The following is a 20425-nucleotide window of genomic DNA, read 5'->3' on the forward strand; positions in this document are numbered from 1 at the left end:
GTTGTAATTTGGAGACATTTTTCTGCACTTCATGGAGTTACAGAAATAAATGATGAAGTCCTATTGTCACTTTTTTGTAAAGTCATTTACTTATATTGCTCACTAGAGGGTAGGCTTGGGATTATAATCAATTATTTCTATAACACTATTTGTAGTCATTATAGTTGTGCTGCATATACTGAATAAAAACAGAAAAAGGACTGAGCGTTAACTACAGTAATAGTTTTTAGAGTCCAACACAAAATTATTCTAAATATCTGTAACCTGGGAATTGCACATGTCCTTTTATGTTTTTTTAATCTTTTGAAATAAATTGAAATTTAATATTTAAATCTTGTTTTAATATAGGATGTTGTCATGCCAAAATATGTAGTGTATCAGCATTGTTGTGGATACTAGTACTTCTCTGACAGTAATTTTAAAGTAGCTGCTGCTGTAAAGCCGGCAGAGTATAAAATACCATTAATGTTGATACAAAGAAAATAACTTCTTTTAATTTGACTTTTAAAAATCTGAATAGAAGATAAATCTTGTTATGATTTAAAAAAAAAAACCTCTATACCGTAAGGAATACATTAAATTGTTATCACCCATGGGAGAGGGGCTGTGTGTGTGTGTATACATAGTGTATGAAGACATGGTGATTACCTTTTAAAAAGCTAAGGGATTTGTAGCAACTGTCAGTTTTTTAGGAGATTATTGTGCATGCATGTATGCACTTCCCACACTCTGTCTCTCTCTTTTTCACTTGTTGAATTGTGTCTAAAAGTGTATTGGACCAATTATTATGTACATAAGAGGTACATCCACAAAAACATGGTGTCTTTAGGTTCTATAAAATTTTCTTGTAGAGAAAGTTACCAAATTTATGTACAAAATGTAGCTTTTTGTGACCCCTCTAGTTAGGGTTATGGTGGAAAATTTAGCCCCAGTGTGTTTGTAAATATTGTAGCATGCATGTAATTTTTTCATCATTAGTGCACTATATATGGATGTTCACAGTTGATTTTTGTGGTCCAATTTCTTTGCTCTCAGGTTTTACTCTCACAGTTACTTAAATGTATTTCCCTCGAGTGCTTAATAGTTAGTTATATGGGAGACCTAGAAAAATGTTACTTATGTAACAGGCTGAACAATAGTTTCTGAACTATCTAAATGTGCTGTCATCTCTGAGATTATCTGTTAATTTTCTCTAGTATTGAGCCATATTGGACATTTTGCATGCAGAAATTTTCGACTATAACTGAATCTCATATAGCCTCTGAGGAAATGTGTATTGCATTTCTAACCCAGTAAAGCTAAGGAAGACATTTCTGAGAATAACTGAAACAAGCAGTGTGTTTTGACAAAGTAACAGGTTTACACAAATGTCAGCTTTTATCTCATAAATTATGTTCTATATGGGCTCTTATCCTGTTGTCAGCACTGGGTACCTCTGCACCTACCAGTAGCTTGCAATAGCCATTGGTCTCAGGATATGAAAGACGAGATAGCAGATAAGGTGTAATATCTTTTATTAGAAGAACTTCTGTTGGCAGAGGAACATTTTTTTCAATTCTAGGGAGAAAAAGTGAAATAAATACAAACTGGGACAGATTGTTAAGCATAAGATAGAAGTTTTAACAGGCCTCTCTATCTTGAATGGACCCAGTATACTCTCTTCTTATGCTAAGCAATCTGTTGCCTTTCGCTGCTCAGAGTATGTTGCCTGAACCTGAAGAAGATCTTTGTGTGGCTTTAACTTTTTTGTGTCTCTCCAATAAAAGCTGGTCCAATAAAAGATACTAACTTGCCCATCTTGAGGGCTACAGTTATAATTATAAAGGCCACAAAAGGAGTGATCACTTTGTGAAAGTTGCTCACACGTGAATGATGGGGTGTTTCGTCTTCAATGCTTTCACACACAAAATGATAAGATTTAGTATTTGTCTGGTTTCACCCACATAGTAGGTGTTGGGCCAGTGGATGAAGTACATCATATATTGTACTAACCACACACAGGATTCATGGATTTTGAATGCTATGATATCTGTGGTATTGATCATACAAACAGTGGAGCTCTGTCTGCAGGCTCTGCATCTGTTATTCTGGCAAGGTCTAGTGCTCCTTTGCCTTGATATATCCCGGTCTGTTGCGAGCTTGCTTCTGATGATGCGGTTGGGGAATTGCTTGAAAGTTGGTTGTAACATACCACATTTGCCTGCTACTCTTGATTACATATTTTCAAACTTCTTCAGCATAACAACTCACCCTAAATTGTCCTATTCATTTCTAGTGACCCTATTATGCTTAACAATCTATTCTGACTTGCATTTAGCTCAGAAAAGGTTGATGAGGCAGTATCTTTTATTCCAATACTTTTTTGGTGAGAGAAACAAGCTTTTTAGTTTCAGACATTCTGATTTTCTTCCTGGATGTTGAAGAACAGCTCTGTGTAGTACAAAAACTTGCGCCTTCAAACAACAGAAGTTGGTCCAATAGTAAAGGTTACTTTGCTTACTTTGTTTGTCTCTCTCTCTCTCACCTACCACTAGTGCACTTTACACATGGATTGTTTTTTCTGCCTCTCTGCAAGGGGAAAATTCAGTGTGGGTTTAAACTTTTTATTTTTACTTGAATTTTTAAAATATATTTTTATTTAAACTGTGCAGTGAGAGAAGGTCAAGATGAGTGTTCTACAGTCAAGGATTTTGTTCTACAGTCTCAGATCAACCCTGGGGAAAGTGTGCTCTCCTAGAAAGCCACACTTTATCCTAGTGCTTGATGGTTCCATTGAGAGATAAAGTTGTTGATCCTAGTTCTCATCCAGGGGTTGTAGGCAACCGTTTAAGATACTTAATAATCTCACTGAGACATCTGAAGATAAGGATGAAAATCTTGACTTGGACATGATACCCTATAGAGAGCCACTCTAGCAATCAGAGTTTGAAATTCTAGCAATATCTGAGTTGTTAAAAAGAGCTGCTCCATTCTGTACTTACTAGAATTTCCAGAGGGTTGATCATTCACGCCCGGTAGCCTGTATTGTTGTAATCCAATCAGGAGGTAACAAAGTCTTGTACTACTTAGGCCAGGAACACTTAGCAAGCCTGCCATAAATAGCAGAAAGCATTATTTGCATATGTGAGTGTGTAGCATCAGTGAGAATCTAGAGTCATGCAGATTCATTTGACTAATTGTGGGTTGTGTATCTTAAACTAGAGGGGATAGCATGTTGATGCAAATCTTCTGTAAACTACAGTAAACTTTGTATTGTTTGGATTCAGCTTCAACCGGCTGTTCGTCCTTGACCTGATCTTAGACAAGCACTAGGCTAGTTTGGAGACATTGTGAAGGATTAATAGAGCTGCTTCTTTGCGTGGTGGCATTTCTGTTCTGGATGTCTTATCCATTCTCCTAGTAGTTTCATACAAATATTGAACACCTGGAAAAAGAAAAAAAATATATATTTTTCTATTCTGAGCTGTAAGAAATAAGAATTGTTTTGAATAGCAGACAGCAGTTTTCCCACTCTGGAATTATTTCAGACTTTTGAGATTACCGTTGGTATTCTTCCATCTTATTTTTTTAAACTGTGTCTATACTCAGATACAGAATGAAATAGGACAAAAAAGATGTTAGCTGTATCAAATATCAGTTAATTTTATTTTAAGTCAAAAGGAAGATCATATTACTAGATTGGAAAATAAGAATCAGCCTTTTTTCCTCTGTCTATATGATTTGTTCTAATCCAGCCTAATCCATACCCCGCACATTCCATGATATCTCAATTGGTGAACTATGTAAAACCAAAGACTGTGAATCGTGTACACTAATAATACTCAAAGATTTCACTGCATTAATTTCTAATGTCCCCAAGACCATGAAGCAGGATATTGAGAGATCCATGTAGGCTAAAGAGCTTGGAAAACAAGGAGATGTTTTAGAGCTTTGTACAGGAAAAGGAAGCAACAGAGTTTGCTGGATTAAGTCATCTATTTGTTACTATAAGATTCCATACCCAAACTTCATACAGAGATGAAATACCCAACAGAACCTTGCAACTATATGAAGCATACCTGTATGCAATATGGAATTGTGATTGTACAGCTGAAGTACTTAGATCCCTAGCTCATTTATGCTTCGTACTCTACTGATATTTAACAACGATAGTGCTTTTCACAAGTAGTTTCAGTTCCCATTCTGTCTCCCCAAAATTAATCTGAACATATCTGCTTTTTTTGTTTTGTGTTTGTTATTCATTATTTATTTTTAGGAACTGCTCATACTCACTGACTTGTTTGGTAAGGCAATTTTTGTGTGTGTGTTGAAATTGCTAATTTTCTAGTGTGTGTGTGAACCATTTTTAGCATTTTCCTCCACTTTACCACTGTTTATCTACTTTAATGTATAATGGTGTGCTGTATCTGGTGCACCTAAAAATGTTTTGCTTGAGGACACAAAGATGGAAGAACTTTTAAAATGCCAGCTTCAAATGTCTGATAGCTAAATATACTGTAGAGCATTCGGAATGATATATTTTTTAAAAATATTTTCTTTCAGACTTTGACTTCAGTGTACCAGGTTCCATGAAACTTCATAATCTTATTTCTAAACTGAAGAAGTGGATCAAAATCCTAGAGGCAAAAACTAAGCAGCTTCCAAAGTTCTTCCTCATAGAAGAGAAGTGTCGTTTTCTAAGTAATTTCTCAGCTCAAACAGCAGAAGTGGAGATTCCTGGAGAGTTCCTTATGCCAAAGCCAACACATTATTACATCAAAATTGCAAGGTAAACTACCATTGGGTAAAACTTAGATGTAACTAAGAAAATAAAGGTTTTTTTAAAAATGCTCCCCCCCCCCTTTCTTGTGATACACTATCAATCCCAATGACAGAAATGCACACTGTGTGTTTCTATAATGAAATGACTTAATGAAATTTCTAATGGTATGTTTTATTCTCATGTCTTACCACAATACTAATTTTAGATCCATATAATAATTTCATATAATAATTTTCTTACTCTTTAAATAGGATTGGAGGATAATATTTTTAAGTTCATTGTAATCTCCTTTATGTTAGTATAAATGCAGAATATTTATGTTAACTGCTATAGTCAGTACAGGTAGTCTTGTTTATCAGTGTTGTGGTTCTCAAAATTTGATCAAGAAAATAGCTTGGATTGAAAGCTTCATTCTCAAATGTGGAAAAGACAAAGATGAAAACTTTCTTCATAACTTTTAACAGAATACAAATCTCTGCTGGGTTGTATTAAGAATGTAACTTACAATAAGAATGCATCTCATTTTAAAGAAGTCATAGTTGAATGTTGGTTTTACAGAATCTCAAGAGCAAACAAGGTGTCTCTTCCTACCTCTAAATATGGCATTTCTGTTTAAAAAAAATCTTTCAAAAGAAAACAAAAGCTTTAAACTTTAAAAGCTCAGGTGCTTTTATCTGTTTATTTTCTTGATAGGTTTATGCCCAGAGTGGAGATAGTGCAGAAGCACAACACTGCAGCCAGAAGACTCTATATACGAGGCCATAATGGAAAGATTTACCCATACCTAGTAATGAATGATGCTTGCCTGACAGAGTCTCGCAGAGAAGAGCGAGTATTACAGCTCCTTCGCCTTTTGAACCCCTGCTTAGAGAAAAGAAAAGAAACCACAAAGAGGCATTTATTTTTCACAGGTACAGTAAGAGCAGGTTTTAGAAAATGCTTTGTGCCTATGAAAATCCCCTTTCTTAAGGTGACTTGAGAAGATCTAATATTTAAATTAAAGTTTTAAATGTGTGACATCAGAATAAATTGAAGTAAATCCTGCTGATCACAGAGGCTCTCCAGGCATGGTGACTCCACTGTACAAACAGAAAGGGGATGTGTGGTATTTTGTGACATTTTTAGAAGAGGTTACAAATACTGTGTTGAGCTAAGGCATCTGTGAGTGATTGACCATATCTCTGCATTATGTCTGCTGGGATGGTAATACGTGGAGCTACCCGGTAACATTCGCTGCACAGTTTAAAATAAAACTAGTGATGTGTGAATTCCAGACTCTCCCCATCTACATCTAGATAATCCAAAGGCAATGGGAAGATGTTAAGCATCTGGAAGACAACTGGTCATGTAAAACTTTGAATTTGGTATGCTTTCCATATTCTACCTATGAGGCTATTATTAATTCTTAGCTTTAAAATAAAAGGCTTCATCAGCACTGCGTAGCACTGTTTACTGTTAAACATTTATGAGTTCAGTAATTCAGATATCTATTTTATAGGGAGGGGATTCAGTACACACTGCTGTTATGCTATCATACATTTTGACAGAGCCTACAAGTGAAATCTCCTGTCTGCCCCTCTCTCCCAGGGTTAAATGGAAGCACAAGAGAATAACTAACTTATTAATTACAGTTTTGCATGTAATACAAATTATATTGTGTGGGCCGGGGGGAGGGAGGGTCAAATGACTGGAGAAAACCAAATCAAATTGTTGAAATAAGGATAGGGGGTGGAAGTGAAGGCTAGAAGGTGGGACTCATTACAGGTAAACTGAGATCAATTATTTCAAGACTTTCATTCCCAGTAAAAAAACAATCTATCTGATGACCAAAAGATCAAGATTGCCAAACAAATGAAATATTATCATCCATATAAAACTAGTTACAAAAGAGCTCTAGTTTGTTTCTTTCATAAAATGTGTGCATAATGCAAGTAGCAGACATGCATTGTGTGATTTAGCAAAACCTAGTTAGGATCAGTTCTGCAACTGGACTGTAGGAAAAAATGCAAAATTACCTAAGTCCTTTGGCTTCTAAATCACTTAAGATGTTAACTGTGTATCTCTTCAGATAAGTAATCTTATCATGTGAAGATTTTTGTGATATTCTTTCTCTCCAGTTGTGGGTTCACCTCAGTTCTATTAATTTTTTATATATATAAACAAATGCATATATTCTTCAAAGTTGTGTTTTTATATTGGAGTGAGACCAGAGTGATTTCATTGGATACTGAAAACATATGTTTGCAGTAGTTAGATTAGTCTGTGAACCAAAAATTCTCCTTTTTTCTCTGCAAATAAGAAACACAGGATGAACTGTAAATCCCTAGATTTTTACTGAGATGGGGTAGCTGTAGGGAATTCAACCATCCCAGTCAGTGTGGTACAGAAATGTTTTTCCCACTCAAATTCCTTTGTGTGGTATGACATCAAGTGAAAAAGAAAATGCTTCTCTTTTAGTAAGCTTTCCTTTAAAAAAAAAAATAGAATTCTTTAGTACCTTATGAGGAGTGAAAATCTCCACTTGGCATAGTTCAGTTGATTATCACAAAAGTATTCAATGGCTGGTATCTGTCTGCTAATTCTCATTTCTTAGTATTTTGATTATGTATTAATTGTTTTCTTCCTTTTCTAAAATTTTATTTTTAGTCCCCCGTGTTGTGGCAGTCTCTCCACAGATGCGTCTGGTTGAAGACAATCCCTCTTCTCTTTCCCTGGTGGAAATCTATAAGCAACGCTGTGCCAAGAAAGGCATCGAGCATGACAACCCTATTTCTCGTTACTATGACAGATTGGCAACAGTCCAAGCACGAGGGACCCAAGCCAGCCATCAGGTATTGAATCTGTGCTTAATATTATCCAAACTAACGTCTATGGGGCACTGTGATAGTATACTTGGCTTTCTTTTCTTGTGTTTGCTACATACAGTGTGTATATATTGGTTTTTGTTTGTTTTAGCACCAGTATCTCATCAGTATTCTAAAGATTTTAGGAAACTTTTATGTCCTCAAAAAAGACTCACTACCTAGTCTACTTTATTAACTACATAATTGTAACTCTAAGTACCATAGAATAAAAATGCGGTGTTTAAGTATATTATTTTCTAGTCGGATGTCTGGTACACCTGAAAGGTATCAGTTGAAAGCACCCGAAGCAGAATTCCTAGCTCCACATAAACAGATACAGTATTGATAGCTATGGGTGCAAGTTTCCTTATGCTGCTCTTCTGTGGTATCTGAAAAAGCGGCGAGGAGTCCTGTGGTACCTTATAGACTAACTGAAGTGTTGGAGCATAAGCTTTCGTGGGCAAAGACCCACTTCGTCAGATGCATGTCTGAGTAAGGTTTATCTTTTTGTGTGAGAGTACAATCGTGACAGTCATGAGGTAAGATTTTGGCAAGTGGATGCCTCTTCACTAGAAGCTGAACTGTAACCATGGATTTATTTCACCAGAATCAAAGGGAAAGTATATTAAGTCACCGCTAACTTGAACCTAAATAATATTCAGCTTTGCTGAGTGGAGGGCTCCAGATCCCATTTTAACTCCCAGGAGCCACCCAGTCAAGCAGTGCCCATCCAGTATCAGATTGGTTGGTAAAATAGACAATATGCTTATCCGCTGAATGTGGTGTTTTCAATAAAGTCTTTTAGCCTTTCTGTGTTAAAAAAACAAAATGAGATGTTACATCTGTTTCTATTCTGAGGATGATTCCTTTAGGTTATGAAACTTCATCGTTAACAGTCATTTAATTGAAGCCAGTGTGATGATGATTCTCTTTTGAGTGCAATGAAAAAGATCCTAACTTTATTTCTTTTTCTAATTAATTAGACTAGTATATGCTACAGTAAGTAAATACGGTAGTCGTTTGCAGATGTTTACATTCGGGGGAGTATGCCATAGCACAGTGTGCAGCTATAGAAATGGTTGTAAGCCTTTCTTTAGCTTTGTTATTGCAAGGGCTACCGGATTGGGCTAAGTGCTGTATAAACATACGTTTTTGCTCCGAAGATCTTGTATTCTGCAGCTTTCTCCTAGTTCTACCATCCGGAGTGTTGCCATCCTGGGCTCTGCAGTGCAGCTCATAGGTCTCCAGCGGTGATTTAAAGGTCCCGTGGCTCTGGCCACCTCAATGGGGGGGTGTCTGGGAGCCTTGAACCCCTTTGAATCATTGGGCCCTGGAGCAGTTGCTCCCTCTCTCCCCCTTCTCCTCGCCCGCCATCGGTGGGTCTGGAATACATACTTTCAAAATTTGTAAACATGTTTATAAAAGAGTTAGAAAAAAATACTGGCATGAATACATCTCTCTTTAGTTTTGAATCATGATTTTGCCTTAAAAATCAAACAGCTGGGGCAGAACAGGCTGGCACTTTAGTTAGTGTTGATATCTTTTTAAATTGACCAGTCAATAGAGAATAGTGGTTTAAAAATCATTTGTCTTTTTTGCTTTGCTTTTAGGTTCTACGAGATATACTTAAAGAAGTACAGAGTAACATGGTGCCACGCAGTATGCTTAAGGAATGGGCTTTACATACATTCCCAAATGCTACCGATTACTGGACATTTCGAAAGATGTTCACAATTCAGTTGGCATTAATTGGCTTTGCAGAATTTGTGTTCCATTTAAATAGACTTAACCCTGAGATGTTGCAGATTGCCCAGGTATGTTGTAGTCACTGCCGATGCACATTTTAACATATTGGATAGACTGGAATTTTGTAAGTTCCGTTTGAAATTACTGTACACTAATTTGACTTCACATGATGTACAGACCTGAGTCTAATCAACAGTGTGTTTCAGTAGGCCTCTATTTTCACTACATGATTATGCAAAAAAACCGCAATGATAAAAAATGCCATCAGTGGGTTCATATGTTTACCCTCTGAATTCTCAGCTTTTGGAAGGACAGTACCTATTCATCCAAAAGTGTCTCAAAACCTCATGAAATCTAACTAATGTTTGTGTAGATGCATATGCAGTATCAAATTCCCTTTTCCGTTCTCCACAATCATTGTCTTGGCTATTTCTCTGTGTCAAATATCAAGTGATTAAATTGAAGAACTTATTTTAGAGCTTCATATTCTTATGGGAAATACTCATTTTCTAACTCAATTTTTCCTCCTCCTTCTTCCCTCCCCCCTCTTTAGCATTAATATCATATCAAACTGCAGCTCCCTTCGGCAGTGTTTTTCTGCTTTAACATAAACATCTAACATAAGACTTGCCTACGTAGTAGAGCAAAGATGGTATATCTTAATATAATTTTAGTGCTTGGAGAGCTGTACTCTATGTAACAATTAAAAGATTAATGAATACCCATAACTTAGCCATGGCTTTCAGGTGCTTACCAGAGTGAACAATGCAGTGCTTTGCTGAGATGTGAACAGCATGAACATTTATCTTTCTGCCTCTACTTGCTCATCCAACACAACAGCCGCAAAAGAGCCTGTTCTTTAGGCTGATAGGCTGATACCCTATAGTTAGTGTGATTCTTAGTTTTCTTCTTTTTTCACATGATTTGTAGGAGACTGGTATATGTCTGAAATTCTAGTTACCCATTTTTGTTCAAGTATTGAACCTCTTTAATTTGGCAACCCTTTGGAAACAAGATATGACAGAGTAAAGATTTTGCTAGGCCAGCGAGGGCACTGTGCAGCCTGGACATGAGGCGGCAGAGTTGGAGCGCTTACCTGCTGCCCCACTTCTGAGAGCACACGTGGATCCACGTCCCCAGTGCTCCCAGGCACGGCCCCCTACCACCATGGGGGCAGCAGGGAAAAGCCTCAGGGGAAGTAGCTCTATGCACTGCTGTTCCCCCAGCTGGGAGGAAGGAAGTGAGAGTGGTAGTGCGCAAAGGTGCTTCCTCCTCTGTACCATGAGTCTTCTTAGATTAGGGATACCTGGCATATGGCGGTTTAAGTGCACTTCACTGATGCAGATGGAGTAAGCCTAAATTCTTCTTCGAGGACTGTTCCTGTGGGTTCTCCACCTTACCTTAGGTATTTGGGCACCGCTGCATGCCTAGTCAGAAATTTTTGGTAGCAGTGCTCTCCGGTGGGCTGTGCGCACACAGCAGATGGCACATGCGGTGCCACCACTGTGCATGCGCAACAACCATCCCCTCAGTTCCTTCTCTGCCGGTGTCGGTTGGAACCGCTGATCTCTCCAACAAAAATTGTTTTTTTTTTCTAGTTTTCAGGTAATGTAGAGTTACCTGTTAGTCGTAGTTGTTACAGTTAATAATTAAAAACAGTGTTCTTAAAAAAAAAAAAAAAAAAAAAAAAAAAAACCACACACCACACCACACCTCTTCTCTTTTTCACTTGTTAAGGCTACATTTTTGCCTTCACAACCCTTCCTCCCTGGGATGCCAGGTTCTTCAGGTTTCAAACATTAACTATCCTGCAGGCTCTCCGTTCCTGTTTCAGACGGGTACTCTCAGTATGTCCAGTGCCTGGGCCAGGCACACGGCACAGCTCAGTGCCAATATTGCAAGCAGTTGATGGCCCAGACGTGGAAGGCCAAGGAGCTACAACTGAAGTTGATCTCCCTGGAGAATACAGTAGGGCCAGCCTCCAATCCAGAACATTCTACCCCACCTTGGCAGCCTTTCCCAGTGGCCATGTCCAAGAAGGCGGCCCCATCTGCCTCTTCTGTTCGAGACTCTTCCCTAGACCTGTCCAGGAAGAGATTTCATTCTGTGAGCAAGGGTAACTCCCCCTCAGAAAAACAGGGACAAACGCCTGAAATACCCCCAGCACCAACCCAGTCTAAGGCTCCAGACAGGGAGATAGTGGGACCATCAACATATCATGGTTCCTGAGGGTCTAAGAACCTCACAAGGGTGGCTGACAGGACATTGGACAAGCCTAAGTCGAACTCAGCACAGCCAGCACTGCCCGCCTCTGACTTGGCACCCAAGAAGACTAAATCAAAAACTCCTTAGCACCAAAAAAAGCCTAAGTTGCACACCGCACTGCAGTGAACAAGCAGGCTGTGACAAGAAGCATCCCCTATGAAAAGGAATGGAAACACTTTGACCTCATAGGGAGGAAGGCATATTCTTCAGCATCTCTACAACTACACACATCAAACTATACAGCCGCACTGACCAAATACACACATCACTTTTTCGAGCAGATGATACATTTTATTGAGGCACTACCAGAGGACAAAAGAGACCAATTCAGGATTTGTCAGTATTAATGAGGGCACTCTTATCTCACACACGGCCCTTCAAGCCGCGCTAGATGTATCTGATGCTGCTTTCTGATCTGTTGCAACTACAGTGGTGATGAGGAGGTTGTCATGGCTACATTTGTCCAGTTTTCCGCATGAGGTCCAGGTCGTAGTTGATCTCCCCTTTCAGGGACCCACACTGTTCGACACCACCTATGCCTCCCTTTACTCTCTGAAGGACTCCAGTGCTACCTTGAAGATGGTTGGTATTCATGTCCCTGCAGTAAAACACAAATAGGAAAGAAGTTTCACTCTGAGGTATAGACTCACTCCTTTTAGCCAAGTGCAAAGGCAATTTGAGAACAGGAGAAAACACCAGATTAGGAGGAATCAAAGTTCTGATCAACCTTCCACCTACTAGCTGTCTACTTCAAGACAAACATTTTGAAGGTTAGGTCTAGAATCTGGTAACATCTCCTTGCTCAGGGCAACCTCACTCTCTTCACCTATTCTGTCAGAGTCTAGCACCCTTTTACCATCAATGGTCTTCCGTAAAGGCCAACAGATGAGTACTGTAAACAATATTGTAAAAAATTGATATTGCATCCCTTTTTCTTCTACTTCTCTTTTCCACTCACCTTTCCTATCCCTCTTCAGGGACCATCTCAGGATGCCATCCTTCTCCAGGAGATTGAACATCTACTCCACCTCAGTGCAGTAGAACATGTACTACATCAATACAAAAGGAAAGGGTTCTACTCCCACTACTTCCTCATGATGAAGAAGTCGGGGGAGGGGGTGGAGACTGATTCTAAATCCCAGAAGGCTCAACAGACAAATATGACCACAACAATTCAAGATGGTCACCCTATCCACTATAATCCCCGCCTTGAACAAAGAGGATTGGCTATTGACTCTCAACCTCCAGGACACCTATTTTCACGTATCCATTCACCCGCACATTACAAATATCTCAGATTCACAGTTAGCAGGGCACACTTCCAATATACAGTGCTTCTGTTCAGACTCTCCACAGTCCTGAGAATCTTCTCAAAGGTTCTGCTGATGGTTGCTGCACACCCGCGCAGACAAGGGATCTCCATAATCCTGTACTTCAGTGATTGCTTCATAAGAGCAAGCACAAGTCTGAAGGCACAAAAAGCAGTCTCACTGACCAGAACTCTGTTTCAGACTCTAGAGTTAGAGATAACCCTTTCCATGTGCAAACTACAATCATCTCAGACAATGGAGTTTATTGGGGCTCACTTCGACTGTGTGGGGGCCATAGCATCTCTACCTCACGAGAGATTTCATACTATGAAGGACCTCGAAGTGATTCTGAAGACCACCTTATGATCAACGGTGAAGACTTGCCTGCAGCTGCTAGGGCACATAGCAGCAGCCATGTCAGTGGTGTTGCACATAAGCTATATATGAGACCAATGTAGTTATGGCTGAGGATGGTGTATGGGCCACAATACAATAGCATCCCAGCCAGAATCAAACATTCTCTAGATTGGTGGCAGACTCAAGAAATGTGTGCTCTGGGTGCCTTTTCACAGATGTCCTCCATCCATGACTATCACGACGAATGCCTCCCTCAAGTTGGGGAGCTCACTTAGGCCCTTTCACAACTCAGGGTCAATGGTCCCCACAGGAATCCAACCCGTACATAAATGTATTAGAACTCAAGGTGGTATTCTATGCGTGCCAACACACTTCCTATACTGAATACACAAAATATAAAATTGTCAGATTTTTACAGACAATCAGGCAGCAATGTTTTACATCAACAGGTGGCCGCGGAGGGAGGGGGGAGGAGGAAGGGAAGAAGGACAGATATTACTATTTATGCAGGGAGGCTGGCTGTCTCTGGACTTGGTGCATAACACACATGTACCTTCAGGCCTCATACCTACTGGGCAAGGACAACTTCACTGCCGATGATCTTAGCAGGGATTTCAAATCCAATCACGAATGGGAAATGAACCCCACAATCCTATAACAACTGTTCACCAAATGAGGGTTCCCCACAGTGTACTTGTTTGCAACCAGTGCCAACAAGAAGTGTCCACAATATTGTTCATGTGCGGGCATTGGCACGCATTCCCTGAGAGATGCATTTATAATACAGTGGAATGAAACGCTTCTCCATGCCTTCCCTCCCATCCTGCTCATCCATCAAGTGGTCAACAAAATTAGATCAGAGACAACCACAGTAATACTTATTGCCCTGGAGTGGCCGAGACAGACTTGGTACACGAGATGACTATGGTGCCTCTCTCTGCTTTCTCATCATCCAAGCCTACAGGCACTCAACCTTCATGCATGGTTCCTCAATGGCTTACCTGAGTAGAAACAACATGCTCTGATCAAATCAAACAAATCTTACTGAACAGCCATAAAACAACAACGAGAACATTTTACCTTTACAAATGACCAAGATTCTCACAGTGGACAGAGCAAAGAAGCTTAGAACCAGCCACAGTACCGCTGTCTGCCATTATACAATACGTATTAGAGTTGAAAGAATCAGGGCTGTCATTCAGCTCCCTGAAGGTTCACCTCGCAGCCATTATGGCTCTTCATCAACCCATTAATAATAAATCAGTCTTCACCCATCCAACAACCAAACATTTCTGAAGGGGTATACAAAATACCCACCAACCAAGCCTCCTGTTCCATCATGGGACCTCAACTTGGTTCTGGGCGCTCACTTCTAAACCATTTGAACCCATGGCAACATGCTCTATCTCTCTATGAAGGTGGTCTGATTGGTAGCCATCACATCTGCTAGGAGAGTTAGTGAGATCATGGTAGACCTTCCTTTCATCATATTCCACAAAGACAGGATTGTTCTCCGTCCTCACCCTAAGTTCCTCCCAAAGGTCCCCACCTTATTCCACTTTAATGAGCCCATAAACTTACCTATTTTCTTCCCAAAGCCTCATGCTGATAGCAAAGAGGCTACACTGCACACTCTGAACATTCATTGTGTGATTGCCTTTTACTTGGACAGAACTAAACCAATCCGCAAGACAAACAGGTTATTTGTCTCCACCTCAGAGAGATCCCTGGGCATGCCTATTTCCACCCAGAGAATATCTTAGGTGCATAATAGAGTGGGTGAAACTAGCCTATGCCACTATGGCCAAGCACCTCCATTTCAGCTACGGGCACATTCAACTAGGGACATGGCAGCCTCTACAGCCTACGTATGTGGCATCCTGCTCATGTGCAGATCAGCAATGTGGTCTTCCGCTCATGGGTTCGCTAGACACTATGCTCTGGACAGTCACCCTTCCTGGGGTACCCACTTTGGACACACCATCCTAGCTGCTGTGCATAGTAATATCTAACCGAAGCTCTCCCCTCCAACACGGGTACTGCTTCTTAGTCACCTAAGGTGGAGCACCCACAGGGACACTCCTCGAAGAAGAAGAAGAAGAGAGGGTTACTCACCTTGTGCAGTAACAGAGGTTCTTCAAGATGGTTGACCCTGTGGGTGTTCCACCACCTGCCCTTCCTCCCCTCTGCTTCAGACTGGTTGATTTCCCTTTCCGGGGCAAAGAAGGAACTGAGGGGACGGTTGCTGTGCGTGTGTATTGGCAGCACCATATGTACCATCTGCTCTGCATGCATCTTCACCAGAGAGCATTGCTACCAAAAATCTCCAACTAGGCATGCAGCAGCGCCCAAACACCTAAGGTAAGGGGAGCACCCACAGGGACAACCATCTCAAAGAACCATCTCAAAGAACCTCTGTTACTGTACAAAGTGAGTAACCCTCTGGTATTGCTCTGAGTATTAGCTGATTGTTTTTGTGTGTTTTTTTTAAATCAATGTGATTTTTACACATTTATTTTCCTTTCCTTATATGAAGATTCATACCCATGTTTCATTTTAAAAACTAGGATACCGGCAAGCTCAACGTGGCATACTTCCGATTTGACATTAATGATGCGACTGGTGATTTGGATGCCAATCGTCCTGTCCCATTCCGGCTTACACCAAACATTTCTGAATTCCTTACAACCATTGGCGTGTCTGGCCCATTGACTGCATCAATGATTGCAGTGGCTCGCTGTTTTGCACAGCCAAACTTTAAGGTATGTACCATAGTTACCTTTTTAGGAGTGTTTTATAGACACAACATACTTGCACTAAATGGATACCGTAGAGATCAGCATGCTTGGTATGCAGGAATTCTGGTTCTGTTCTGCCTTGGAATGCCTCACCACAGTAGATGGCATCCTGCCGTTGGAAGGAGCTGAAGAGAAGACACCATTCTCCATCTCCAGTATTACCCAATCAGCAGGAGTCAGATTCTTTTTATCTTCTAGCCAGAAGACCGCTTTCATTTTTAAGGGTTAGATCCCTGTCAGAATCAGCCTAAAGTTAGAGCTAAGCCAGCTCTAATTAGAAGTTCTCCAGTATCCATTCATTGTTTAGCACTGTAAAATTGTACACGTGATACCATTGTCTCTAACTCCAGAATTAGGAACTTCTACAGCAGTGTTTCTCAACCGTTTTTTATGAAATACCCCTTTAAAAAAAAAAAAGTACCCCAGTACGTACAATTTTCAGACACAATTTTTTTCTACCATTGCAACACATTTGTTTAAACAGCTTAATCATAGCCAGGCGAGCGATGACATTTTTGGGTGTAAAACGTACAAAAATAATAAAGCACTGTAAAACTTAAAACAAAAATTCAGTTTTCTCCAAATTTCAGTTGTATTGACATACCCCCCCAGACTTCTCTCAAGTACCCCTAAGGGTACTCATACCACTGGTTGAGAAACACTGTTTTACAGCATTGACCTAGTCTATGGTGATTCTGCTCTGATGGCACTGACATCTGAGGTTACCAGGGACCCACTTTGCCTATCCATTCCAGACTCACCATTCATGCAGGGTGTACCAACTATATTCCTACCATGTGGTACCATTCCCAGGTACCAATACCATCTTCAACACCCACTTGTCAATGTCATCAGTGACTGAAAGGGCCTTTAGATTGGCTTTTCTTGTAATTAGGCCATTTAAGGCCTGCTAGAATCCTTTGTCAAACTCCCTCCCCTTCATACTCACTGCCAGAGTCATTAGTATTTTTATTCACACCTAAACCCAGGAGCTTTGGTAGTAACATCTGTGAATGAAAAGGCAATAAAGATCTAGCCCCAGAGACAAAGACACAGAGAAATTGGATTAGTTTGGTAGAAAGTTTATTCATCATCAGGATTTGGCCATTTAGAACCACTGTTGTTAGGATTAAGTGCTGAAAGTTGTGGACAAGTTGCCAAATGATTCCAAAGAGTACAGAGCATTTATGAGTGAGCACCATCTGGTGGCAAGGTTGTCCTTACAGGCTGCATTAGACAAGAAGGGTATGTTGCTGGAGTTTAGCTCTTGACAGAGTGAATTTACAAAAGAAATTGGCTTAAATTCCTTAAATTCGTATGTTTTACAAAAATGAGGTGTCTTGCACTTAGGCAGCAACTTACAGTGTGCTTGGTGCAATTACTTTTTTGTAGCCATTAGGCATTCTCATACAGTCTGTGGTGGTTCTCTTTAAAATTCAGTGGGGGAAAGTGAGGTCTTTTGTATGAGTGACATACCATGTTTACATATGCAGACAGATTTTTGATGTGACCTTTGTGTGCCCCCTGCCCTCCTCTGGGTTGGGGCGTACAGTTGGAAACATCATAAGCCTGACTTTCATAGGTGCCGAGCACCTACACCTTCCTTTGACTTCATTTGGAGTTATGAAACATAGCACTTCTAGCACTCATATTGACTTGAGAAAATTTGGCTTGGTGTTTAACTGTAGTAAGCTGAATTCCTTTCATTCTTTTTTTTCCAAAATACTATTTTGGTTACAAGTAGAGATATCTGGGATGCCTAGAAAGCTAGAAAGACTTGGTTTTATAAACTATGAATCTTAGCCTCAAAAGCTCAGACTTCTGGAATTTATATTTTGCTACCAAGAAATCAGCTGTCAATGGAAGAGAGAAAAAAGGAAATTGTTTTTGTGCATTTCCTGTCAATAACAATAGAGTGCCCTTAAGATGCCATTTAGTTGAAACTTTAAAAATTCAGTTGAGAAATCCACAATTAAAACAAATCAAAATGAGAAATTACAACTTTGGGTGTAGTAACTACTAATTACATTCATGGGAAATATGCTGCATTTATGCAAGTGGGTAAGATGTGGCACCAGAATTTCCTTTCCAGACTTCAGTGGTAAGAGTCAGAGCTGACTAAACTCAATAACTTCAGGCTAACATAACATACAAATCATTCAGCAAGTTATTTCTATTATAAAACATTATTTTTTTCTGAAATAAACCTTAATCACCTATTTGGCAAAAGTGTGTGTAAAATTGTATTAATATGTTCAGTTTTGCAATCTAGGTATGAAAAATATTTTATAGGAGAAACGTCACAACATTTTATAAGTTCTCTTTGAAAAGAATAATCTCTTAGAGTAAACTTGCTACTGCAAATCTTTGTCCTCTAAAGCAGTCAGCCACTAATGGGTTAAGAGTACAAAGAGAACAAAATGTCAAGATGCAATTTATTACAATTTAGTTAAAAATCCATAGTCCCTTGACACGTCTTCTAGTTAAACATAATTATCTAATTTTCTCCTTCATGCAGGTTGATGGCATTTTGAAAACTGTGCTACGGGATGAAATAATTGCTTGGCACAAGAAAACACAAGAGGATACTTCCTCTCCACTCTCTGCAGCCGGGCAACCTGAAAACATGGACAGTCAGCAGCTGGTTTCACTAGTTCAGAAAGCTGTTACTGCTATTATGACTCGACTACATAATCTTGCTCAGTTCGAGGGAGGAGAAAGCAAAGTCAACACTCTAGTAGCAGCTGCAAATAGCTTGGATAATCTCTGTCGTATGGACCCTGCCTGGCATCCTTGGCTGTAACTTGAACTGTAGATCTCGTTATTGCTGCTCTTGTGTTGTGAGCCATGTGTTGTGGTCAGAGGAAAATGTGAAGAACTCATTTCAAACCATGGCTTACCTGTAACTGCCTTTTTCTTCAGTTTTCATTTTAATCATGTTTACAGAAGTACTACATTTTTACTGTTTTAAGTTAATTTCCATGTCAGTGGTATTTCATGTATAAAAAATTGTGCTGATTCATCATTCAAAGACAGCTTTCACAAATAGCTTAAAATGAGGGAAGGAGATTTAAAATGTGTACAGAAGAATCTAAGTGCTATAATACTAGCACTGTTAGATTTTTAGGAATGGCATATCCTAAATCTACAGCATGTAATTTTTTTATACACTTTAAGAAACAAGTATTCCCAGATCTTCAATTTTACCTGGTGAAATTTTATTAAATCATTTTCCTTCATGATACTACTATGAAGGAACTCCTGGATTGTTTAAATACTATCAGTTTTAATCCTTTGAGAAATTTGCAAGAGCAAAGCTGGTTTGTACAGAGATTTTTGTAACAAAATGTATAGCAATGGCTTTTTGTTAGGTATACAGAAAAATGATCAACAATTTGCTGGCTTTTCTTGGAGCCCAAGTTATGTACAGTGAAAGTGTAAGCAATTTTGGATATTTAGTTAAGTGTTTGACAACATATAAAAAGAAGTTTTTATAAAGGGAGAACTCATCCATTGGTACATGTATGTGACATAAATGGTATAAAGAAAAGCAGAAAAAGCTATAAAATGAACTGGTCTGATACTTTTGATTAGACTTCTGTAGTTACTGTAGCTTCCTCAGAAAGAATCTGTTGTAACTTCTTTGTAATTTAAACAACCTCAGTTTAATGTTTTACTTGAGTCTTTCTGTTCTGTTAGCGTTTTTATAAACCTTCAGTGTTGAGAATGTTATGCTTAAATTTGTACAGGGTGATTTTTAAAAATAAATAATTTTGTAAAATGCTCTATGGTACTTATGCCAATGTAGTATATTTTTAGGTACAGGAAAATGAAATAAGTGTCAAAGGACCCACACCATGGGTAACACTATAAATGAGGCAAAAAATGCCTGTGATCTGAACAAAGGCAATTGCATTGATGGGAATTGTAATTCAACTTTAGCCCTGCTGCGTAGTTGTACCCTTAGTGTCTGGGTTTTTTTCATGCTTTTTTATGTGATTTTCTACCATTTGCACCAGTGCTGGCCCCAAAGTGGTAGATTTGTCACTCTTCATGTGACAAATTTGGTAGATTTGTTACTATTAATGTTTATTTTATAGATGACTGTTCTTGAGGGAGACATGATCAAGTTGGAAGCTTTTTTCCATCTTGTATGATCTGTAATTGTCTTAATAGGTAACTTTACGTACGGCAGTACATAATGAATGAAATTCCTGATTGTCGTTAAGAACTAATTATATGTTTGTCTATTATCAGTACATCTCATTTTCTATGATTATTGTTCGAGGTTGTCTGTACAGCTATGCTTGATACATTAAGCAATACTCATGCTGCTGAATGGAT

At 39.2% G+C, this 20425-nt stretch overlaps 1 protein-coding gene across 5 annotated transcripts in view; it reads left to right on the forward strand.

Annotated features, from left to right (window-relative positions):
- TRRAP (transformation/transcription domain associated protein) overlaps positions 1-19867 on the forward strand; it is a 178844-nt gene extending 158977 nt beyond the window's left edge. For all 5 annotated transcript variants that reach the window (XM_075899522.2, XM_075899523.2, XM_075899524.2 and 2 more), the window contains 6 exons: positions 4543-4768; positions 5456-5673; positions 7409-7593; positions 9216-9419; positions 15851-16045; positions 18600-19867. In XM_075899522.2, coding sequence (XP_075755637.1) covers positions 4543-4768; positions 5456-5673; positions 7409-7593; positions 9216-9419; positions 15851-16045; positions 18600-18884 — 1313 coding nt within the window. In that variant the 3' untranslated portion in view covers positions 18885-19867. The remainder of the gene's footprint in view (positions 1-4542; positions 4769-5455; positions 5674-7408; positions 7594-9215; positions 9420-15850; positions 16046-18599) is intronic.
- The last annotated feature ends 558 nt before the right edge of the window (positions 19868-20425 follow it).

Source organism: Pelodiscus sinensis, chromosome 15, assembly GCF_052426305.1.
Source record: "Pelodiscus sinensis isolate ZL-2025 chromosome 15, ASM5242630v1, whole genome shotgun sequence".
Taxonomy (NCBI): domain Eukaryota; kingdom Metazoa; phylum Chordata; order Testudines; family Trionychidae; genus Pelodiscus; species Pelodiscus sinensis.